Raw genomic sequence first — 21,471 nt, forward strand, 5'->3', positions numbered from 1 at the left:
ATTGCAGCAGCTCTGTGACGTATTAGTGAATTATTTATGTTCTTTCGTTGTTAGCTCTATTTTTGATGAGCTGCTTATATTTGCACAGCGCTAGTAAAGGTTGTCCATTTTCGTTATTAACACGCGAAGGTTGTTGTGCTAGAGTGGCCGCTAAATAGTTAATCTTTGTCAGAATAAGTACATCTCTTTAACATGTTATGACTGTGGTTTAATTACGGAGGCCTCAGGCAGTCTATTAAAGTGGTAGCAAGATTCGTTCACCCTTGCAGTAGGAGAGCATTAAGCTGCATTAAAAGACATATCCTCTCACCAGTGTAGGATTGCTATATCGTAGTAGATATAGAACAGACGCTGACTTAAGAAGGCTGCAATATACTGTGGCAAAACAGAAGAAAGCAGTGTACAGTTTTACGTCTTGCTGAAATGCAGGTTCGGCCATAATACGTAGAATGAGACAGTTTAGGATATAAGAAGATGTTTCGGACAGTAACTTGTTGGATAGTAACCTATTTTACACTGATGATGAACCAAGTTACTGTCTAGATACTAAACGCATGATCAGCAGATGTTTCGGACAGTAACCTTTTTTACACCAAATGGAAGAAGTTATTGTCTTAATACTAAACGTATTTGCGCATATTTCAAGCGAAGTTAAATTTTCACGTCGACATAATATTAGCATAATTCCCTCTTTACCGCGTCTCGTATTACAAAGCTACCCACTGTAGCAAAACTAAGTCGAAGCCACGATTATCTAGGGCACAGTTTGGTCGGCAATTATACAACGAAATGAGCGTAACCGTAACACACGAATCCGAAACGAATGCCCCACAGTGGATGTTACAATCAATACGAGGCTTGCTATGGTAGTGGTAATTATATTGGCGTGCTGGGCATCTGCTGTGTTGGTAGCAACATCAGTTCGCGTTGTTGTATACAATGAATGCCACAGATTTGTTCAGCTCATAAAGATAGTGAAGTAACAGCAGCAGTGTATTTAAAACCAAGGATTAGACAAGCGTTTGGCGCTATAGTTAAATATACAGTAGTTCGGGTAAGGTAGATACCGGTACTATATATTATTTTATGTTTTCTGATCGTGTTTTTTACAATTAACAACGACATTTTTGAGTCGCGAGGCGAGGTTATACAACTTTGTAAATATTTCTTGTTTACTCACAAATGGGACAATAAAATGGGACAATAAAAGAGAATGAAAACATGGACCATCTTACCCCACCCTACTATGTTTTGCGCGTAATTAAACAACGTTAATGTATTAAAACACGTTTTCATGAATATAATTCTAGTCTCAGAAACCATTAATATACAAGCGGATTTAGCACAGACAGATATTGTGTAAAATAATATAAACGCCGTGTGTTTCAGCTTGTTCAAAATCCGTATAGATTTTGCGGTGAACTTATACACATACCTGTTTATCCATAAACTTGAAGCTGCGTATACTAGCAGTGGTGCGTTAAGTTAAATAAACAAAAACTTAACTCGTGTTTCGGCCACTGGACTCAATTGATCGGTTGTTTGCTTTATAAGTGTCTGGAGCTAAAGTTACAGCTTGTTAATATAGTACTAAGGGGTAAAACGGGACGCCTTTAGCATATAATATACAAATATCCTGATCGTGTTTTAAACCATTAACAACAGTCCATGGAAGTTGTGACAATATGGTTGTATAGTTCTTTGAATGTTCTTTGTTTACTACCAAATGCGACGAGAAAATAGAATGAAAAGATGTCCCATCTTCCCCCAACTTACTATATCCAAAAATCCAATTTCCTTTCGGCGACTTTGATAGAACTAGAACATGTAGTTTTACAAACCACTGCTTTTAAGTTTCGTAAACGTCATAATTTAAAAGAATCGCCACGTTCGTGTTGCTATACGATTGTGACGTCATAACCAAAGTCATCATTATTATGAGGTATAGTAGGGTGGGGTAAGATGGTCCATGATTTCATTCCTTTATTGTCACGTTTAATAGTAAACAAAGAATATTTACAGAATTATAAAACCGTATCCTCACGACTCTTAAAGAGCGTTGTTAATTGTTTAAAACACGATCGGTAAATATGGGACATTGTGTGCTAACGGTAACCCATCTTACCCCACAGTACTAAATAAGTTAAAATGTGATATCATATTAAGACAGCGATGACTCACTGGTTGTCTATGCGCATGCGCACTAAGGTGTATGACGTAACCGTTTAGTGGGTGCCGTGTCTACACCATGTATGTAAATAGTCGAAATATTAGATAACATGAAAGAGAGAAATCTATACATACACCTTTAACGTCGCTATAACTGGTCCCATGTCACCCGGGGCAGGTTAAATCGCTACTTCCTGTCATTAAAGCCAAGTTTCAGATAATTTCGAATTCGTAGAAACATGTTATCGCCACCGTTGAATGTAACCGTTATATCGCCTACATATGCAGGATACTTAGCGCTTGAGTGGTCACACGGGTGGCTTGAACGGCTTGAACTATCTTTTCCCACTTTCGGTTCAAGTTGGTGCCGGATACAGGTTTAGTTATGAGTTGGAACTTTATGTAGAAACCATAACAGTATCTTTGTAGCGTCAGGGAAGTGAGGTGTTTTACTATTTATCATAAAGTGCAGAATATTATGACAAATTTAGCGAATGTTTATAAAACGTATATAGTACTGTGGGGTAAGATGGATTCTGTTAGCATGTAATATCCTATGTTTTCGAATTGTGAATTAACAATTAAAAAATATAAAATAAAAGTGAATAAAAGTGAATGAAAACATCTGACCCCACCCTACTTATATATGATAAGTTTATAAAATATACCGAATGTTTATAAAAAAGACTTCATATATTATCGTATAAGGGACATTTTGGTTAAGCAGATAGTTAGAGATAAGTATTGGATGATTGACAGTCACTTAAGTTGATTGACAGCGTCCAGTTGATTGACAGGTAACTGTAAGCTATGGATCGTCGTCCAGCTTTCTCGGCGAAAAAATCGCGGGATATTGAACGGACAGTAAGTTTGTGGTCTCCATGTGAACTTTATTGAATGAATGTAACTTATCTATTCTCACGTTTATTACACCTCGTGCCTGCCTATGAGTTACCATGTATGTAGCTTTGTGGGTTATTTTACAGTTTATAATGCGGTGGTTACTAAACTTTTGTTAATTGTCCGTGTCTTTTGTATGGGTCGACCCTGGGACCTGAGGTTAAGCCATACACCCCAAGGCCAGAGTTAGCCTATGTCACACCTGTCCCCATTTTTCGGTTTATCTTTCCTACAAAGTCACAACATGAAATATAATCTTTATATCTCAACCACTACATCGATGTCTCTTTCATCGAGTGCCGTACATTGTCTAGCGTTCCACCACGTACGTGACATTGTGACGTCATAATCGATAAGTTCGATAATCAATCCTCATTGTCGCTAAACAATAACAAAACAATGGTTTAAATGAACTCTCGAACGCTTTAGTTTTGTGGATTCTGTAGATTGTTACAATAATTTGCTAGGTTCGAATCCGCGGGATTTCATTTAACTTTGCTTTTATTCTCAATACCCAAATGTTTTTTTTTTAGTTTTACATACCTGACTGAATTCTCTATTGTAGCTGTTTCGGCTGCTATAGCAGGGCATAAACAGTTCATCTTCTGGTAAAATATATCAAACGCCTCGCTGCATAGAAGATATAGTAGGGTGGGGGAAGATGGGACACCTTTCACACATAATAACCAAATATCCTGATCGTGTTTTAAACAAATAACAACAGTCTATGGGAGCCGTGAGGATAAAGTTTTATAAAAAATCGTTTAATGAATGTTTACTACCAAATTGGAGGAGAAAATAGATTGAAAAGGTGTCCCATCTTCCCCCACCCTACTATACGTGAAGGCTTAAAACAGACCAAAGATTTTGTTTCAATAAAATCAAGGTTATTTTTGTCAGTGACTTTTTGTATAGACATACTTTGTGTTAAGAAAATTTGCCACAAGATTGAATACAATTCTGTTTTAGTTTAACTCCAATATCTAGGCTCTTCATACTGAAGTGTCGCCTCTTAAAGCTGATAAGTTGTGAATCCGTGATTTTAAATATCGATTATTGAAGTATTTGTAATTAGTATAAGCTTACATAGCTACATAGTGATAAGACTTAAGACATTTGTTACGTCTTCTCTTTGTCGTTAGTTAGCAGCCGTTGCGTGGTGTTTTGAACTGTAATGTAGGGGTTAAAAGGTGAACAGATGGTGACGTAAAAGCTTTTTCTGAAACTTGAAACATGAGTTAAGCGTCCTGTGTGTAAATAAAGCTGGTAACTTTATAAAATAAACTCCGTGTTACTGGTTACACCTAAGTTAAGGAGATTCTTTCCGTACTGATACATGTTTAATGTAAATTGACAAGTCTTGAACGTTTGAATTATTTTTTTAGTTTAAAAATAACACGTTTAAAATTGTATAACGGTGGCATGGTGTATTTTCATGTGGTGGAATTGTTGTATTTTACTTACTAGCCAAAGGATTTAAACGTCATGTATTCTATTCGGGTTACATTATTAAACTAATGTTTTACAACAGGGACAAAGCACATTTTCGTATTCAGAGAAATTCTTGTTTTTTCTCCAATGCTGGAAACCGTTTTTGTATTTATTAGCTAAACTTAAAATAATAATAAAAAAAGGTGTTGCGGGTCAAAAACTATTTAAAAATTGGCAATTTTGGATTCCATTTAATAAGTTGCTTTATTTCAACAGATCTACACGGATTGGGCGAATCATCATCTGGAAAAGACAGGAATTAAAAGACTTATCCAAGACTTACCTAAGGATATTGGGGACGGACTACTGTTGGCTGATATTGTAAACTTCGTTTGTAAGTAATATGTAATGTTAATCATATTTTAGCGGCTTACCTGGTATGAAAAAAATAATGTGATTTCGATTTCTGCTAACTGGAAAACTTATCGAGAAATGAAATTTAGGTATATTTTCCCCAATATTTTTCTTAAAATAAATGTACTTTTATTAAACAGGCGAAGAACAAGTGGATCGTATCCACGCTAATCCGTCTACAGCAAAGCAAAAGGTAAGAAAATACTTTTTACTTTGCAATATTAACAAACGTGATAGTACAGAACTTTTAAAATTGTCGTACGACAGAACCACCAGTTTGATGGGTTTGTGTATTTGTATGTAACTTTTATGTGTGTTACCTGACGCCGTGCGGGTTTAGTGTGGGCTTTCTTTGTAAGTAAAGGGTAGCGGGTTCGATACTCGACACTCATGCTGAGATAGAGATACTTAGTGAACTTTACTCCAAGCCCAGTGGTTACTAGTAGGTTGTAGCACCCTGGGTGTTGTTGGGGTAACAGGCCAAATCCGGTCTAAATCATAGGTCTCGTGACGCGCTTATAGGACCTCGACCAACCAAACGTTAAATAGAACAGATTTTTCATGCAATCGCTTTTAAGATAAATCACAATTGTTATCGTTACAGAACCGTCGAAATGATTTAAAATTAATGAGAAAAGATTTTAATTAAAAATTAAAACTGAAATTTTAATTAAATTTGAATAATTGTTTAACTACAAAGCACATTAGTAATTCAAAATACATTAACCGCATACTCTATATTTAAGGCCACTAATTATTGGTTTAGCTTCCATATTTAATAACCGTATATTGAACGTATGTTAAAACGTGCCTACAAGTAATATTGATCCGTCCATATGTTCAATATTCTGCGGGTATGAAGCCAATTAATTGATTATTAATCTCGTTTTTTTATATTATTGAAATTCCCGCATAGGCGCCTACCAATCGCTTGTTACAGTAAAATTTAAAACAAGCATTTTTTACATAAATTACCATTTTCGTAGGCTATTTATTTAAATTCTCGTTTTATGAATACTTTGAATAAACATTTGATGTGTTTTCATTTGTTACTACATTCAAATGAACCTTATTTACATTTAGAAATGTTTTTATGTATCGTTTAATTGATTTTATTTGTTTTGGATATTTTTAAGCTTGTGCTAACAAGGCTGCAGAAAGGCCAATAAAAGCAATTTTGTCTGCCCTTGTGGCTGGTCTCGTGGCATAGTAGTTAGCTCGAAGCTTTGCTGCCGTTCGTAGTTGTTACTATTTCGGGCATTTGTGTTTAACTGCTAGTTCCTTTAACCCAGTGGTCACTTTATTCTTATACGTTTTAGCTTTACAACTTAGATAGATGTTTACAAGTTCTTGAAGCGAATAAAGTTGTTCTAAATGACGTAACAGCTATCGGTAAGAGCGTTATATAAACTAAAATGATGTGCTGTTCTATATGGGTAAGATTCTACAGCGAGGCATGCCATGGGTTTTCAAGGTACAATTATCGGCTATTGCTCAGACCACGTGTTTTGTTGCAGCTTGGGTATCAGAGTAAGAGATGAATTTTGGTCTAAATATAAGGTTCCATGGTGTGCCACGCTGTAAGACATCAACTTGTTACATAAAATACATTATAAGTAGAACCTCTGTTATACTTTACTTTTTAACATCATCATCTTAAAGCTAAGTGACCATTTTCTTATAGTTTTCCAAAAACTAAATTTATCGTAATTTATTGGCACCTCCAAATACTTCCTGTGCAATTTTCTTCTAATTTATAGTCCGCGTCAAATATTTCTGACAATATATAGTAACGTAATAACTATGCAGTCTGTTCGTATTGATTTTAAGTCGTTCTTCATTTAAGGAGGCAAAATAGGACGAAAAAGCTGATTAAAATAATAAATCTATAGCATTCTTATGATGTATTACTTGCAATATGTAATGTATTAGAGTTTTATAGATAGTCGTAATTCCTTATATCTTACACTATTAACACCCATACCCCCTCTCTTTCTCTCTCTATCTACCTTCCTCTTATGCCTATGGTCTTTCTTTTTCTTTTTTTTTCTCTCTTTTTTTCTCTCTTTTTTCTCTCTTTATTGTTTTTGTTTTTACTTGTTATTTTATTTCAATTGTTATGGTTGCAGATATAGTTCTAGAGGGCGGCATGATTGCAATGATCTGCATATTCCATATATTTCCACAAACAGCTTAGTAATTAATATGTTGCACTCAGGTCTCTACCGTGGAGAGCTGAAGTCAGTCCTTGCTCTCTTTTTCCATTTATCAAGATTTAAACAAAAAGTTCAAGATTTTAAAATGGCGGATTCATCAAAGTGAGTGAAATGTATATTATGTTTAAGATAAACGTTGTGTGGATGTTTGTATTCCTTATACTTTAAACCCGGTAACGTAGGCCGTATGGGGTGTTGGAGTAATGGGCCAAATCTGGCTTATATCCCAGGTGCTAACGACGACACCCATATAGAATAAATCAATAGAAGAACAGAAGAACCCGGTGACGTAGCACAATGGTTTCGGGCTTGATGCTCGTTGCTACCTATATATCAAATAGAAAAACAAGAAAATAATGAAATTCTAAAAAAAAGCTAAATAAAATTTGAAATCGGACAGTTATTTGTATATTTTAACAACTTCCTCCTCTTCGTAACCATTCAACCTTTTTCTTCCAGGTCAAAACGAACAGGTCTCCGTCAGCCTACTACGGTCAGCGTGAATAGGAAAAGCCGAAGTTTCAACGCAAATGATAAGAATAGAATCAACTTGGGTGAGTTACTTAACAAGGGGTTTGAACTTTATACCCTCTGTTATCAAAAAAACTTTGGTAAAGAATATGACAGTACCTAATGACTTTTTCTAACATATACCTAACAAGAGATTCGAACTCTCTGTTTGCATTTTTAAGGTTAACTTTTGGTAAAAAAATATTAAAAAATATTAGAGTGTTTGACGACCTGTTACCGTTGAAAAATGTTTTACATACACCCCAATTAAATATATTTTTCTTCCCGCTAGACGGCGCCAGCAACGGCTCAGTAAGCCGTCTTTCCCCCACATCACCTGTCAACGTATTCAATGGGGCTTCTCCGCAGTCGAGAATAGCCGAGCCCTCTGCTGCCTCCCCGTGGCGAAGCAAATCAATGAGCGCGAAGCACAGCGCCACCACGCGGCTCTTGGCACCGAAATCCCACACCCCAACTTTGCAGGTTTGTGCTTAACCCAGGTTGTCTGTTTTAACCCGGCTTCGTGGCTCATGTCTCTAGCCAAGAGAATACGGGTTCAAGGCTTAACGCTGCTACCACTGTAGACGTCACTGTGTTCAGTCTTAACCCGCCATAACATTTCAAAATTTTCTTTTTTTTATTCCAGACGTTTAAACCTAACACTGTGACGTCACAATCTTCTAATCCATCGTCATCAGCTGCATCTATGACGTCAGAATCGTCGCTTGCGGATATCGACACGAAGCAAATTTATGGGGCTGGGGATGTAAGTACGGGAACCTCCAGGTTACATAGAGCAACTCGTAAACCACCAACCGCAAACGGGAGTCGTATTGAAATGCGGAAGAACGGTGGGGCAGGAATCCCTCAAAAGACTCAAAAATCGGCGATCGCAAAACCAGTGAGCAGGGTCCCGGGTACCTCCCCAAAGCGAGCCCCTGTCGCTCGGAAAGACGTTTCGGCAAAAGATTCAACTTTGTCGAAGCGACCGACCGACCCCGCCCCTAAAAATCCAGCCAATCAGAAGCCAGGATCCGTCATAAGTCGTTTGAAGAAGTTGGGAACTGTTACCACGGCAACAAGTACGTCATCAATAAACTCGAAGACGCGTTCTACGTCATCGTCGAAAAGCGTAACTTCAGTGACGTCAGCAGCGAAAAAACGAGCTGAGTCATGCCCGCCTACGTCACGAATCGCTACGTCAGCAATAAAACGTCCTACCCAGTTACAGGTTTGAAAACAAAATAATACAACATGCGTTAAAAGGGAATTTACTTTTTACGAACCCTTTTTACTCTAGAAACCAGCAGACGAAAATGCCAAGAAGCAAGGGAAATCTCCAGTCCGGAAACCACCTGGGAAATCCACGAGTGGTTTAAAGGGAGTGAAATCTTCAATTGGAAAAGCTTTCAGTTCAAAACAGGTAAGGAAGTAAAAACTGGTTTGCACTTAATACATTAATATGCTGCTCACTTTCAAGATTTGTCAAACAAGATAGCGTGGAAACAATTAAGCAAATGGTTTATATTTTCATTCTCTTTTATCGTCCCATTAGGTAGTTAACAAAGAATATTCACAGAATTATAATTCACGAAATGGGCAATTTAGGTGCTGATGGTATCCATACTACACGACAGCACTATATAGTGTTGTCCAACTTAGGTTATGAACCAACAGGTGTTTCCCCACAAACCAAACCCCTCCTCGCTGCTTTTTTATTGAATTTGTAACGTCTCAATTATTACAATATTTTTAGATGGATAAGAAATCTCCCAAAAGTCCATCACAGGATGTGACGTCATCAAAGACAAGTTTCACCAAAAAGAATTCGGATTCGAAAACGGAAAAGCCAAGACCTACAATATCTGGTGAGAATGTAGTTTTATTTATGTTGGTAGGGAGGGGTAAGATGGATGCCGTTACCAAATAATATCCCAGATTTCCTAATTGTGTTTTAAAACAATTGACAAAGCTGTTTTAGAGGATACCGTTATATAATTCACCAACGAACATGTTTTACTTTGAAAAACCATAAAAGTGTAGTATTTTTTCGTAGCTTGGTTCTTAAAGATGTTTTTTTAATGAAATTACATTTTATTTTAAATTCACCTTTTTCTTCTTTAAATATACTTTGAAGAAAAAAGTTTTATTTAACTGTAATATATTATTTTTTAGACCCGATCCCTATTGTTACCCCTGATCCTACCTTTGGGTCAATGACCCCGGATAACCCTCCGACCCCTCCACCACGTGACGACGTTGAAGTTCAAATCAAAGTGAACGGGTCGTATGAGAGTAAGTAATACATAGCATAGATTTATTTCTTCCAATATTGTAACAAAAACAAATTAATTAAAACAATAAAGAGAATGGAATTAGCAGCAAAACGATAAATCACGCTAGAGGTAAAAACTACTGGAATAAAAGTGTCAAATACATGCGTGGCTGCTAAACCAACGATTTCCGACGTGAAGTAATTAAAACTTAGTTAATTGATCAATTAATCAACTGCAGAACCGGTAGAGCCAGTTAGTATCAGTCTTGGCTCGCCACGTATGACGAACAAACCGCATAAAACGGCAACAGTAGCTCCATTCATGCGTCATCCTACGAAACAATCGGTTCCCCCTCCACCCCCCAAAAGAAATTCTGTAGCAGACGGCCGGGAATCCCCTGAAAAGGAACTCAAGGTATTTTTTTTACAAAATAATATTTACTGTAATGTATAGTGACATAGAGTTTAGGCCTGAGTTGGACCATTACCCAAACCATAGCGTGTTATATTGTATACGTTTGGATTCGTACTGCGAGGCTTGCTGGGGGTATTGGTATTTTGGCAAGAGTTGTACTATTGCCCTATTATGTTTTAAAGTTATTTACCAACTATGGTTTGTACACGTAATCCATTTTGTTAGAAGCAATCCACCGAAGTGACGACTCCCGAAGAAGCGAGAGTGAAAGCTGTTAAAGGAATCGCCGATCTAAGGTTCGTGAAAACTGATTGTTAAACTCTTTTTCAAAAAATGTTGCGGAAACACTGGCTCGGCGTCTAATCATAGGTTTGAAATGGCGAATTATTGCCTATATATAGAACATTGGAGCAATCATGTGTTTTATGTCCAATGTTAAGCAGTACAATCAAAATACACAACAACTAAGTTATTCAGTGTGGCCTTATTTGACGAATGGTTTTTTTTGTAATAACGACTGTCGTCAAAAAATTGGGTTCTTTCACTCATTTATTTATTTATTCATTAAACAGGCACAACCTTGAAGCGACCATGTGTTCGTTACGTAACACACAACTACGTCATCGCAAAGGTGATGCACTACAACGTAGAATATCCGCACAGTTGGACGGAGGTTGGTGGTTTATGCAGTTAGCGCATATGGGTTATTTTGGTGGGACGAAATATTAAGCATAAACTAATATCCAACATTACAATTAAACGTCGTTGTGAACCATGAACCACTGTAGTAGGTAACCTAACACAAGTCCATGATAACAATGTTTTGGGCGTGGCTCCGCTGTATGGTTTTCAATCTCCTAAAACGGGCAGCAACATTACATATTTATTTGTAAAATATAAGTTGTCCCGCAAAATTGTACAGAAGTCTGTTCATGAAGTGATCGTAAACCTATGGTTTATACCAATAACGTAGTCGTCATTTTTTACAGCTGATTTCGACGATCTAAATAAGACAATCCCAGAAATACCTTCGCCCTCTGCTGGCATCTACCGATCGCACCACAACCTGCTAAGCAGCCGCACGAGTCCGCGCAACTCTATTATCTCACGAAGCCCGAAGTTACACGCGGGTGAAACTTTAGCTCAGCCAAGAGATTACAGATTCGAACCAGGTAAGAATAGCATATACGCCTTGGGACTTGTTTATTACTCAAACAGATTATATTCTATAAGGGTGAGATTTTTAATGAGATAGGCGTAAGACCTGGAATGTAGGTCCATTACCCCAACACCCAGGGTGCTACTGTCTAGACCCCACAGATGCAATTTATGCACACTTAATAATGTAGATTCTATAAGAGTGAGGTCTTCAGTGTGGCACACCTAAGACCTAGATTGTAGGTCTACTACCCCAACACCCAGGGTGCTACCCACTAATTTATAATCACAACCGTTCAGGTCGCTTTTCGTCGCTCCAACGAACTCGTTCTGCTCGTTATCCTCGATCAGCATGGCGTGACGTCACTGCTGGTTACGTCAGCGAAGGCGATCCACTTGGAACCCCTGAAAATGAAAGCAAAGGGTGAGTCCCTTTAATGACATATAGCATACCATGACGTATATAAAATAACATATATGGCATGACGTAATGTAATATGACGTAGTTCGACGTCATAATAGTGGTGTACCAGTAGGTATGTACTATGTAATATGAATGCATGTTATATAGATTAAATTTAACAATGCAAAGCCAATTCAATGAGCTAGCTATAATGCACATATGGTTAACATTAGCATAAAGTAGTTGTTCTTAAGAATCCACTTCATTTAGATTAGAAGCCATTTCTCTAAGTAAGGTAGGAGTACTTTCGGAAATTGTAATCCTTGTTAGTTTGAAATGGAACAGACTCATTAAACACAAACGTTCGTTTAATCTCCAGTATAATCTTATAAGTTGCTCCCGGTTCGGGATTTTGAATTCTTTCGACTGTTTAAAGGATTATGGGGTGTATATAGCGTGCAGGTGTTGCTAAATGCCAATGCCCTTTATTGAAGGTATATGTAGCGCAGGTCGTTGTGCTATAGTTCGTTCTAATGTAGCTCTTATAGGTCAAGCTTGTTAAGTTAGATCTTATGCCATTGGTTCTAAAATGGGGTTTGCGACCTAAAAGGTCTCAGTAAAGCAGCAATCTATTTATACTGTATCTTTGCAAGAGTGAGGTTTATGTGTTTTTTTGTCCAATTATGTTGTGTACGGTGTTCGAATGTGTCGAATTTGGAGCTAAAGTTTATCTGCTTAGTGTTTGGATACCTTGTCATGTATGTGGCGTCACACGTGTAACTTTGACGTCATCATAGCATGATGTCACTGGTTTCCATTGTGACCCCCGGATGTCTGCACCGTGCTTATTGTGACGTATGTATGATGTCATTGGCTGTCGCGACTTGTTCTTTTGGGAGCTTCTTTGTTTAATATAGATGATTGCAATTCAAAGTAAGAGCGGCGCGACCCAGTTTCGGGAATATTTCTCATTCATTTCCGCCAGATATTCTGTCTCGGGAATAAGGATTAGTACATTGTGAAGATGGGCAGCGCATTCAAATTCATATGTCTTGTAAATTATACATTAGTACAAGACTATGTATATGCAGACCAGTGCTGTAGTTTATGGATAAGTATAACTGTCTGCTTTAATTTAAGTTCCTACTCTTTATTGCTAGAATGTCAGTTGGGGTATTAAAACGCTTCGGGAATAAGTATTAGGTCCTAGCAGTTTAATGTTTGCAATTTCAGCATTAAACGACAAAACTGCAAATGTAGAATTCAGCATTATATTGGTGCAACGTAGTTCTATTTAATCGAATATAATGTAATTTATGGCCCATTATATACCGCAGATAAATTTACAGCTTTGTTTGTGTTGTGTATCTTTTCCCGCTGCAATTTTAAATATTGCTTTGTCCAAGTGACAAAACAATATTGTTTGTTTTTAGTCTTTACGTCATAATAGTAATTTGGATCGTATTTTATTACGTTAAAATAGAAGGAAATTACTCCCCGCCGTTTTAGGATTCAAATTTCCTACTTAAATAGGTTTCCAATGTTTGCTTTCGCAGTTTCAACGCATTAGTAATACAGGACAGAGCGAATACATGTGTAGTTGTAAAAAATAAGTCGTAACACCTGTTGTTTCATGGATGTTACATTTCTATGCATTTGGACAAGATTGAAGCAATGTTGTCACGGGTACAGTGACGTAATACATCCCATTGTTTCGTCACGAACGCTGCAGGCGAGAGGGTGCAAAGTCAAAGTTAGTCGCGATTAGTTATCACTAAAACTCGCGAAAATCGCGTTAACGTCTGTCGAGACTTCTTCTGACGTGATAACAACAGTTAGATGTAACTTGTGGCTTAGTGTTAAGATGTAACTTGTGGCCATCGTTTAGTTTGCAGATGTATCTTATTGGAGGGTTTCGATGGCTAATGGGATTTATCATGAGTGTTTTATCAGAAATATCAGATATACATAGTTGAGATTTCTTATTGAATATGAGTTATTGAGAAAATTTTAAATACATTCGAAAAAAGTATAGGCATACATAAAGCATAGGATCTCGCTTATGCAGAATATTTATAAAAGTACTCGTTACAGTATTAATTAAATACAGTAAGAATTAGTAAACAGGCCAAAAGCTTGGGGTAAGATGGATACCAAAAACACGTAATATCCCATATTTCCCAAGCGTGTTTTCAACAATTAAGGGATGCGGGGAAACGGTTTTATAAGTATTTAAATTATTTCTCGTTTGCTACCAAATGGGACGATAAAAGACCATGGAAGCATAGACCGTCTCACCCCAATTTACTATTGGAATTTTAAGGATACGTTCTTTCCTTTTTCGTGTTTTATCCACACGCGTACCCATGTCATATATAAATAGATTTAAGTGTCAAGTTACGGTTCAATTCCACTTTTCTCTCGTCACATTTTATTTACAACCCCCATTTATAAACCCATAGTGCAAATGGAATGCTTTTCCAGACCAGTGTTTCCAAACACATTTCCATTTCAAACCTAAATCAAGTAAATATGCTTACCTTTATTTTGCGCGTGCAACACTGGTACACAGTCCTGGTATTTCCTAATGGAAGACGTTCAAACATATACTACCAAATGGTACTATAGGCAGGAAGTGGCTCTTAAATTGTCAGATAGCTTTTACTTTTCTTGGTATGTCACATTTTACGAGCTATATACGGCAGAAAGTAGACCTACTTTTAAAACGACAATTGGAACAGATAAAATGTGGGAAAATATCATTCAGTATAGTAAAGACACTCGTATGGAAATGGCCCAAACGAAGTGTTTTGCAAAAAGATGTAACTCTTTCTACAAAAGTCTACAAAAAACGTACTTTACTAAAAGATAAGGTCTCTAGAAACAAATATATTGTCTGGTAGCTGGGCAGTAGAGCATAAAATTTACCTTTGTAAACAGTATTGAAAAATTACTATTATTGCCACTTCGCGTAATTTGATTAGGCTTTAGAAATAATTCCTTTACAAATATTCCTTATACCTTGTAGCAAGGGCGGAGCATCTACCTTTACGTTGTAAACAGTTTGATTAGGCCAGTTTTCACGTTAAAACCAGAACCATACAAATATACATAATTTCTTGTAGCAAAGGCAGAGCATGAAATTTACCCTTTCGTTGTAAACAGTTTGAACAAATTGGAAAATGCGATTAAGTCAGTTTTATCTTTCATTTCAAGCTATACCAGCCCTACCAGCCATATATGAATACCATTATCATTGCCCCACTTATAGATATTTTCAAGATATAATCAATACATATTTGTGAATCCGGCTTGTCAAGTGGTTTGCCTTTTAAATTGTTCTTTACAGCGCTTGAATATCGCCACAATTGCTTTTACATTGTTCCATTACTTTACAGTGTATAGGTACGTGTTAGTGCAGTTAATATTACTTCAAACGAGAAAGGTAAGTTTACCGGTATAGCTTAACCGTCTGTGGGTAAACTTTAACCCAAAATGCGTTGATTCGTGGACCATAGAGCTCTGCATTTAGTCAGCTATATATTTATGTAGTTGTATATTTGCGCGTTCGAAACGCTTAATTTTTTTTCGCATAACAATTTTACAAAAACATTTTTCAAAACTTTGGATTCTCTTTCCAGCTACGCGAGTGATGGTGCCATTCTAAACGACCTCGACAGCCCGCAGAAACACTGGGAGATCCCTGATAGGTGAGGTTTTATTTTTGGAATAATACCATACCGACTACCGTGTATATACATACGTGGTAAGCGAGCACGAGGTGTATGAAACAGAACACCCGTGGTATAACGACTGTAGTTGCCCGCCATGTAAGGATAAATAAGTTACATTCATTCGTGCGTTATATATAGTAGGATGGGGTAAGATGGGGCATTTTCATTCTCTCTTATCGTCTTATTTTGTAGTAAACAAAGAATTGTATAACTGCGTGTCCTCATGACTTAAAACAGGTTTGGTAATTATTTAAACGCGAGTCGGAAATATGGGATATTATGTTCTAACGGTATCCCATCTTACCCAACGTACTATTTTCAGCATCATACTAAATTATTCTAGACATTCAACAATCGTAATTACCACGATCATCATACGTCATCCGATTACGTAATGTAATCCTTTGACGTCATGAAAACCAGTGGTGCATGTACGACCGTTACGCATCAATGGTTATCCTAATAATATCCGGTACTACGTAATAATTAATACGATTTCTATGTTAACGTTATCCAGTCGATATTCGTACAATGGTAAATCGGCAAAGATTTTCTATACACAGTTTATGATTATACTCTTTAAAAACGAACTTTTTAAAGCCAGTTTTGAGCTAGATTTTATTAAAAATAAACGTTTCTTATGCCATGACAAAGCTTTGTAAGTTTTAAACAAAAATACGCCGCAAAATGTTTGAATTAAAGCAATAAATATTAAGTTTATTTGGTATTCATGGGTATAAAAGAGAAGAATGTCCTTATAGATTTTGATTGATTATAAGACTCGATAGCCAGGTCTACCACCGCTTAAAGTAAAGTTACTTATGTTTGTGGTGTACGTTATAATAATATTGGTTTTGTGGCTCTTATAATATGAAGATTTCTTTGTTTGTCGTCCCTTTATTGATTGTTTCTGTCCACAAGTAAAAGTTGGTCCGTCTTTCATAAATTGGCGGTTCGTTTATTTAAAACTTCTTTCTTGTGTTTGTCTAGTTATCTCTTTCGCGTGGTACCGCGCCGCGTTCGGTCTGTGACGTCACTGAGGGTTTTATGTCGGAAAAAGAAGATTAGGGTTTTAATGAAAGACATCGAGACGCAATTAAAGCGCTTGGATTTGAAACGAATGCCGGTTTCGATCAAGACTTGATGGTTGGCCAGTTAGTACAATGCATGGTTTTACATGCTATGCTACAGCTTATGGTCTGACAGTGTTTTAAAGCATTTGGCAACAGCTTGAGCTACATATATCATTTAAAGCAGAAGCAAACCAAGGGACGTGAATTCAATAACCTGGTATTCGGATAGCTTTAAATATTCAAGGCGTTTCTTATAGAAAAGTATGAACATTGTGTTGGGGTGGTTCACCTGTGAAGAGTTTTAACTGGAAGCATGAAAGGGACAGTAAATAATAATTATTGAGTGCAGTCGTAAAGTATAAACTCAACTTTAGTTTGTATTTAGTGATGCTGTTAGCAAGAAATAAATGGTTACTGTATCATTGCTTTAGGACAGTAGTTGTACGTTTGCAAAACGCATTTGTGGTACATGAAGGTTTTCAGGGTGGTATGCGGGTGACGTATATAGGTTTATTAAGCAAAAAACATAACAGTAAATAAGTAAAATAATGAATTTTCGTTTAAATAGTTTGTAAGTCAACGCGATTAGAATTGATTTCAAAACCGCTGCTATTAAAAAGTAATTATTAAGTTATGCAAACTGTAGTTTAGCAAAAGTGGCGGTTATTATAAGTTTTATTCAATCCTATATTATCTAACAAGATTATGATTTAAACGGGATCGACTTGCGTCAATTTGCGCTTCCCTATGGGAGCTTAACAAGGAATATAATGACGACAGATTGTATAACGTCTGGTGCAGGACGCAAATCTTATTAAATAGCATCAGACGAGTAAATGGGTCGCTATGTTTACAGTACGTTAGTACAGAAGACGAGATTTATTAAAAACTAATGTTTCGTCTATAGATGCTAGGGCTAATAAATTCTTCGTATTTTTTTGCTGGAAATAGCTTTTTTTGCCGGGAGCTGCTATAAAAGATTAATAACCCAAACGTAGTGTATGTAACAACAGAAACAGTTTATACATTTGCGAGATATAGTGGAGTGGAGGAAGATGGGACACCTTTATCACATAACATCCAAACATCCTGATCGTATTTTAAACAATTAACAACGGTCTATGGGAGTCGTAAGGATACGGTTTTATAATTCTTTGAATATTCTTTGTTTACTACTTAATGGAACGAGAAAATTAAGATAAAAGGTGTCCCATCTTCCCCCACCCTACTCTGTATATATTTATCTTTTTATTACGATAACAAAGAAAGTTTAAATTAAAAATAACGAAAGTATATTTTACAGCAAAACGACAGTCACATATACGTCAGGGCTAAAATGCTAAAAAGCGCCTTAGGTTTTAGGTTGAAATGTCCTATATAGATTTTGTTGGTAGTGTCAGCCTTAGTTTTAGTTACTATTCGATTCTGTATTACAGGGTGCTTATGTTTTAATGCTGTCAGCATACGCCGTTTTAGTAACATTGTAATCAATAATTAAGATGGACCATTGATTAGAATGCATTGACTGTCTTTAGCTTGTTACGGCTGGGCTATAAGCGTTGGATTAAATATGATGACGTCATCTGTTCGAGAGTTTTTGGGTCGTTGGTTGTGTGGGTGAGATTCCAACATAGATATCTTATATATATATATATATGTTTCTAATGTTGTTGTAATACAATTTGTCCTAGCGATGTTTACATTTAGTTGTTTTTCGTTTAATTGGGGTTTGACGCGTGTGTGCATTTGGTGTTAAAACCGTATCCTCGTGACTTCCATAGACCGTTGTCAGGATATTTGAATATTAGGTGCAAAAGTTGTCCCGTCTTTCCCCGCCCTAATGTATAATGTATTTTTTATAAATTCAGAAAAATATTTTTATGACGTATAATCTGTATTGTGATGTCAATTTCAGCATTGACGACGCAAGCAGCGTTAGCAGTTGTGACATCAGCGATTGCATTGCTGACGTCAGCACCGACGAATTATCATCAAATAATAACTCCCCGTTCCACTTGAACAAACATAGAGAGGACAAGGTCACGTGGGGTGGTCTTGGAGGTGGGCTTTCAAAGTCAACCATGGTAAGTTATGGTTTCGTTAACTGATATGTTTAAATGTTTGTTTTTAAAATCGAAGTTTTTCTCCTAGTGGTCACTAAAGGGCCGAATTGTCAGCCATACAGAAAAATAATCACCCACAAAGTTACATACATGGTAGCTCGTAAGGGGACACAAGGTGTAAGAAACAAAACACCCGAGTTATAACGACCACCGTTGCCCTACCACACAAAGACAACTAAGTTGTTAATTGTTTAAAACACGATCAGGATATTTGAATATTATGTGCTAAAGGTTTCGTGTTCTCCTACTTTACTGTATATTAAATTATATTTATCCCTTCCTACGTGTATATCTCGCCGAATGCAAAGGCTAGCGTTTACGATCCTTTATTATGACGTCATAAATCTCGCGACGCCGCAGACACGCGCTTACAACCACGCCCATAACACACCCATTTACCACCAGGCGATTGAAGGCAGTAATAAATCACAGAAATTAAAGAAACGCGGTGGTTTTGGAAGACCACCAACCGGCAAGCCAGGTAAACACCTGTATATCATTCACTTTTAATTGCATTTGCTTTGATGTTAGTTATTTCAACTTTCTATACCATTGTAAATTGTTGTTGACTTTAATCATTGTACATTGTTTAGTCAATGTTAATTGTATTCACTTTGATGCCATTTATTCCCAGTAAACTTATCAAAGAAATTGTAATTGTTGTTTTTTTTGGTACAAGAAACATTGTACATTGTTTAACCTTTGATTAATTTTAATTGTATCTACTTTTATGACATTTACAGTAATTTCCATTAGCAACGAATTGTTGGTATCAATTTAAATACCCATTTTATCATTTAGTTAATTCCCTTTAACATGATGTTAGATACAATGGGATATGGTAAAGAGAGCCATTTTCACTTGTTTCATATATACAACACTGTCTGTGCAAGGATAAATATTATTATTTGTTTTTACTTTAATGATACAGTTATTTACAGTGAATTACCACAAGAAAGAATAAATAAATTTATTCATTGATTTCCTTAGGTTTAAAAGCCCCCGGTTCAAGTGTAGTTGGCAGCAGACTTGCTTGCAACACGTTATCATCGAGCCCATCTGGAAGCCCCACGCCTAACCTGCTTGGTTGGTTGCTCTATTACTAGTTTACTATATCAAATAAAACGTTATATGTTTAAAATATAGTAGGGGTGGGGCAAGACAGGACACCTTTAGCACACAATATACAAATACCCTGATCGTGTTTTAAACAATTAACAACAGTCTATGAGGATACGGTTTAATAATTCTTTGAATTTTATATGTTTACAACCAAATGGGACGAGAAGGTATAATGAAAAAGTGTCCCAACTTCCCTCCTCTACTATATTTTAAACATATAAAGTTTGTCCAGCACTTTTGGTTAGTGATTAGGCACTGAATTATACCTAAAGAATGCTGGGTTCGATACAGATCGGCGTATATATCCTGGGCAAAACACTTAGCAGACATTGCTTTAACCCAGTTGTAACTAATGGGTTGTAGAATAGAACTTAAAAATCATGTAATCTCGGGTGTCTATGAATACCATTAATAAGCGTTAAAGTTAACATATATAGAAAATGTTGAAAAAACTATTAAGATTATAATTGTGTGTACAAGTTTTAATTTAACATTATATTAAAGCAGGGCAAAGAGGAACGCTGGCATACAGGAGTCTTCCAAGGCCAAGTAAAAGCAACCTTACTTCTGAGAAGGTAATGTTTAGTAATATAAATTTTTGTATGTGCATTTTTAAACGGTTGTAGCATTCTAAATGGGCAAGGTTCTATAGAAAAGTTGTAGTAATTTTTTCACCCATAAAATTTAAATTTACAAACTTAGAAATGTTATAAATATTTTAGCCGACCAGTTCCCCGCTTGCAACAAGTCATGCATCAGTGAACACAGGAAAGAATGAAAGTTTCAAACGATCACCCTCGTTGCAAAAGTTGCTTGGGTTAAACTCAAAGAAGGTAAGAATGATGGTAATAATATATAGTAGGGTGGGGAAGAAGGGACACCTTTAGCACATAATATTCAAATATTCTGATCGTGTTTTAAACTCTTAGCAACGGTCTATGGGAATCGCAAGGATACGGTTTTATAATTTTTTGAATGTTATTTGTTTACTACCAAATGAGATGAGAAAATAGATTGAAAAAGTTTCCCAACTTCCCCCATCCTACTATATGACGATATAGGCATTCCAATGATATATTCCAAACATACATAACGTTCTATTCTATGTGGGTGAGGTCAAGGACCTGGGATTAAGGCTAGATTTGGCATATCACCTTAAAACCATAGTGTTTACTATTCTATATAGGTAAGGTCATGTTGTGCATTATGTAGGGACCTGAAATTAAAGTCAGATTTACCCCAATACTCAATATTACACTCATAGTTATATATATACTTATTACTTACTTATACTCCCAGACCTTGGATAATGACCCCACCATTGTAACTAACCCTCGCATCCCTACAACCCCTGAAACATCATCACCCAAGTCAACTTATATGGATGTGACATCATCGATGACATCATCAATGACATCATCGATGAGGGGAATTGTGACATCATCACAAAGTAAGACAACCGTAACATTGTAATAATGGGACATTCTCTTTGGGTTTATTTATGAATTGTTTTTATTATTTTTATTTG

The 21,471-nt window shown here is 36.5% G+C and overlaps 1 protein-coding gene across 8 annotated transcripts in view; it reads left to right on the plus strand.

The window, feature by feature from the left end:
• Positions 1-21,471, plus strand: part of LOC149740915 (neuron navigator 3-like) — a 53,792-nt gene that overhangs the window by 21,518 nt on the left and 10,803 nt on the right. For 3 of the 8 annotated variants that reach the window (XM_089873444.1, XM_089873450.1, XM_089873451.1), the window contains exons 1-23: positions 2,856-3,033; positions 4,777-4,894; positions 5,055-5,107; positions 6,234-6,306; positions 7,133-7,232; positions 7,590-7,684; positions 7,933-8,123; positions 8,287-8,871; positions 8,941-9,063; positions 9,397-9,508; positions 9,816-9,935; positions 10,155-10,330; positions 10,556-10,626; positions 10,903-11,003; positions 11,320-11,502; positions 11,789-11,912; positions 15,533-15,601; positions 18,614-18,782; positions 19,227-19,302; positions 19,812-19,907; positions 20,448-20,518; positions 20,666-20,776; positions 21,243-21,393. In XM_089873444.1, the coding sequence (XP_089729570.1) occupies positions 2,980-3,033; positions 4,777-4,894; positions 5,055-5,107; positions 6,234-6,306; positions 7,133-7,232; positions 7,590-7,684; positions 7,933-8,123; positions 8,287-8,871; positions 8,941-9,063; positions 9,397-9,508; positions 9,816-9,935; positions 10,155-10,330; positions 10,556-10,626; positions 10,903-11,003; positions 11,320-11,502; positions 11,789-11,912; positions 15,533-15,601; positions 18,614-18,782; positions 19,227-19,302; positions 19,812-19,907; positions 20,448-20,518; positions 20,666-20,776; positions 21,243-21,393 (3,022 nt within the window). In that variant the 5' untranslated portion in view covers positions 2,856-2,979. Of the gene's footprint in view, positions 1-2,855; positions 3,034-4,776; positions 4,895-5,054; positions 5,108-6,233; positions 6,307-7,132; positions 7,233-7,589; positions 7,685-7,932; positions 8,124-8,286; positions 8,872-8,940; positions 9,064-9,396; positions 9,509-9,815; positions 9,936-10,154; positions 10,331-10,555; positions 10,627-10,902; positions 11,004-11,319; positions 11,503-11,788; positions 11,913-15,532; positions 15,602-18,613; positions 18,783-19,226; positions 19,303-19,811; positions 19,908-20,447; positions 20,519-20,665; positions 20,777-21,242; positions 21,394-21,471 lie in introns of those variants that run through there. The other 5 variants (XM_089873452.1, XM_089873448.1, XM_089873445.1 and 2 more) reach the window with 4 other exon arrangements.

Source organism: Ciona robusta, chromosome 2, assembly GCF_009617815.1.
Source record: "Ciona robusta chromosome 2, ASM961781v2".
NCBI classification, from domain to species: domain Eukaryota; kingdom Metazoa; phylum Chordata; class Ascidiacea; order Phlebobranchia; family Cionidae; genus Ciona; species Ciona robusta.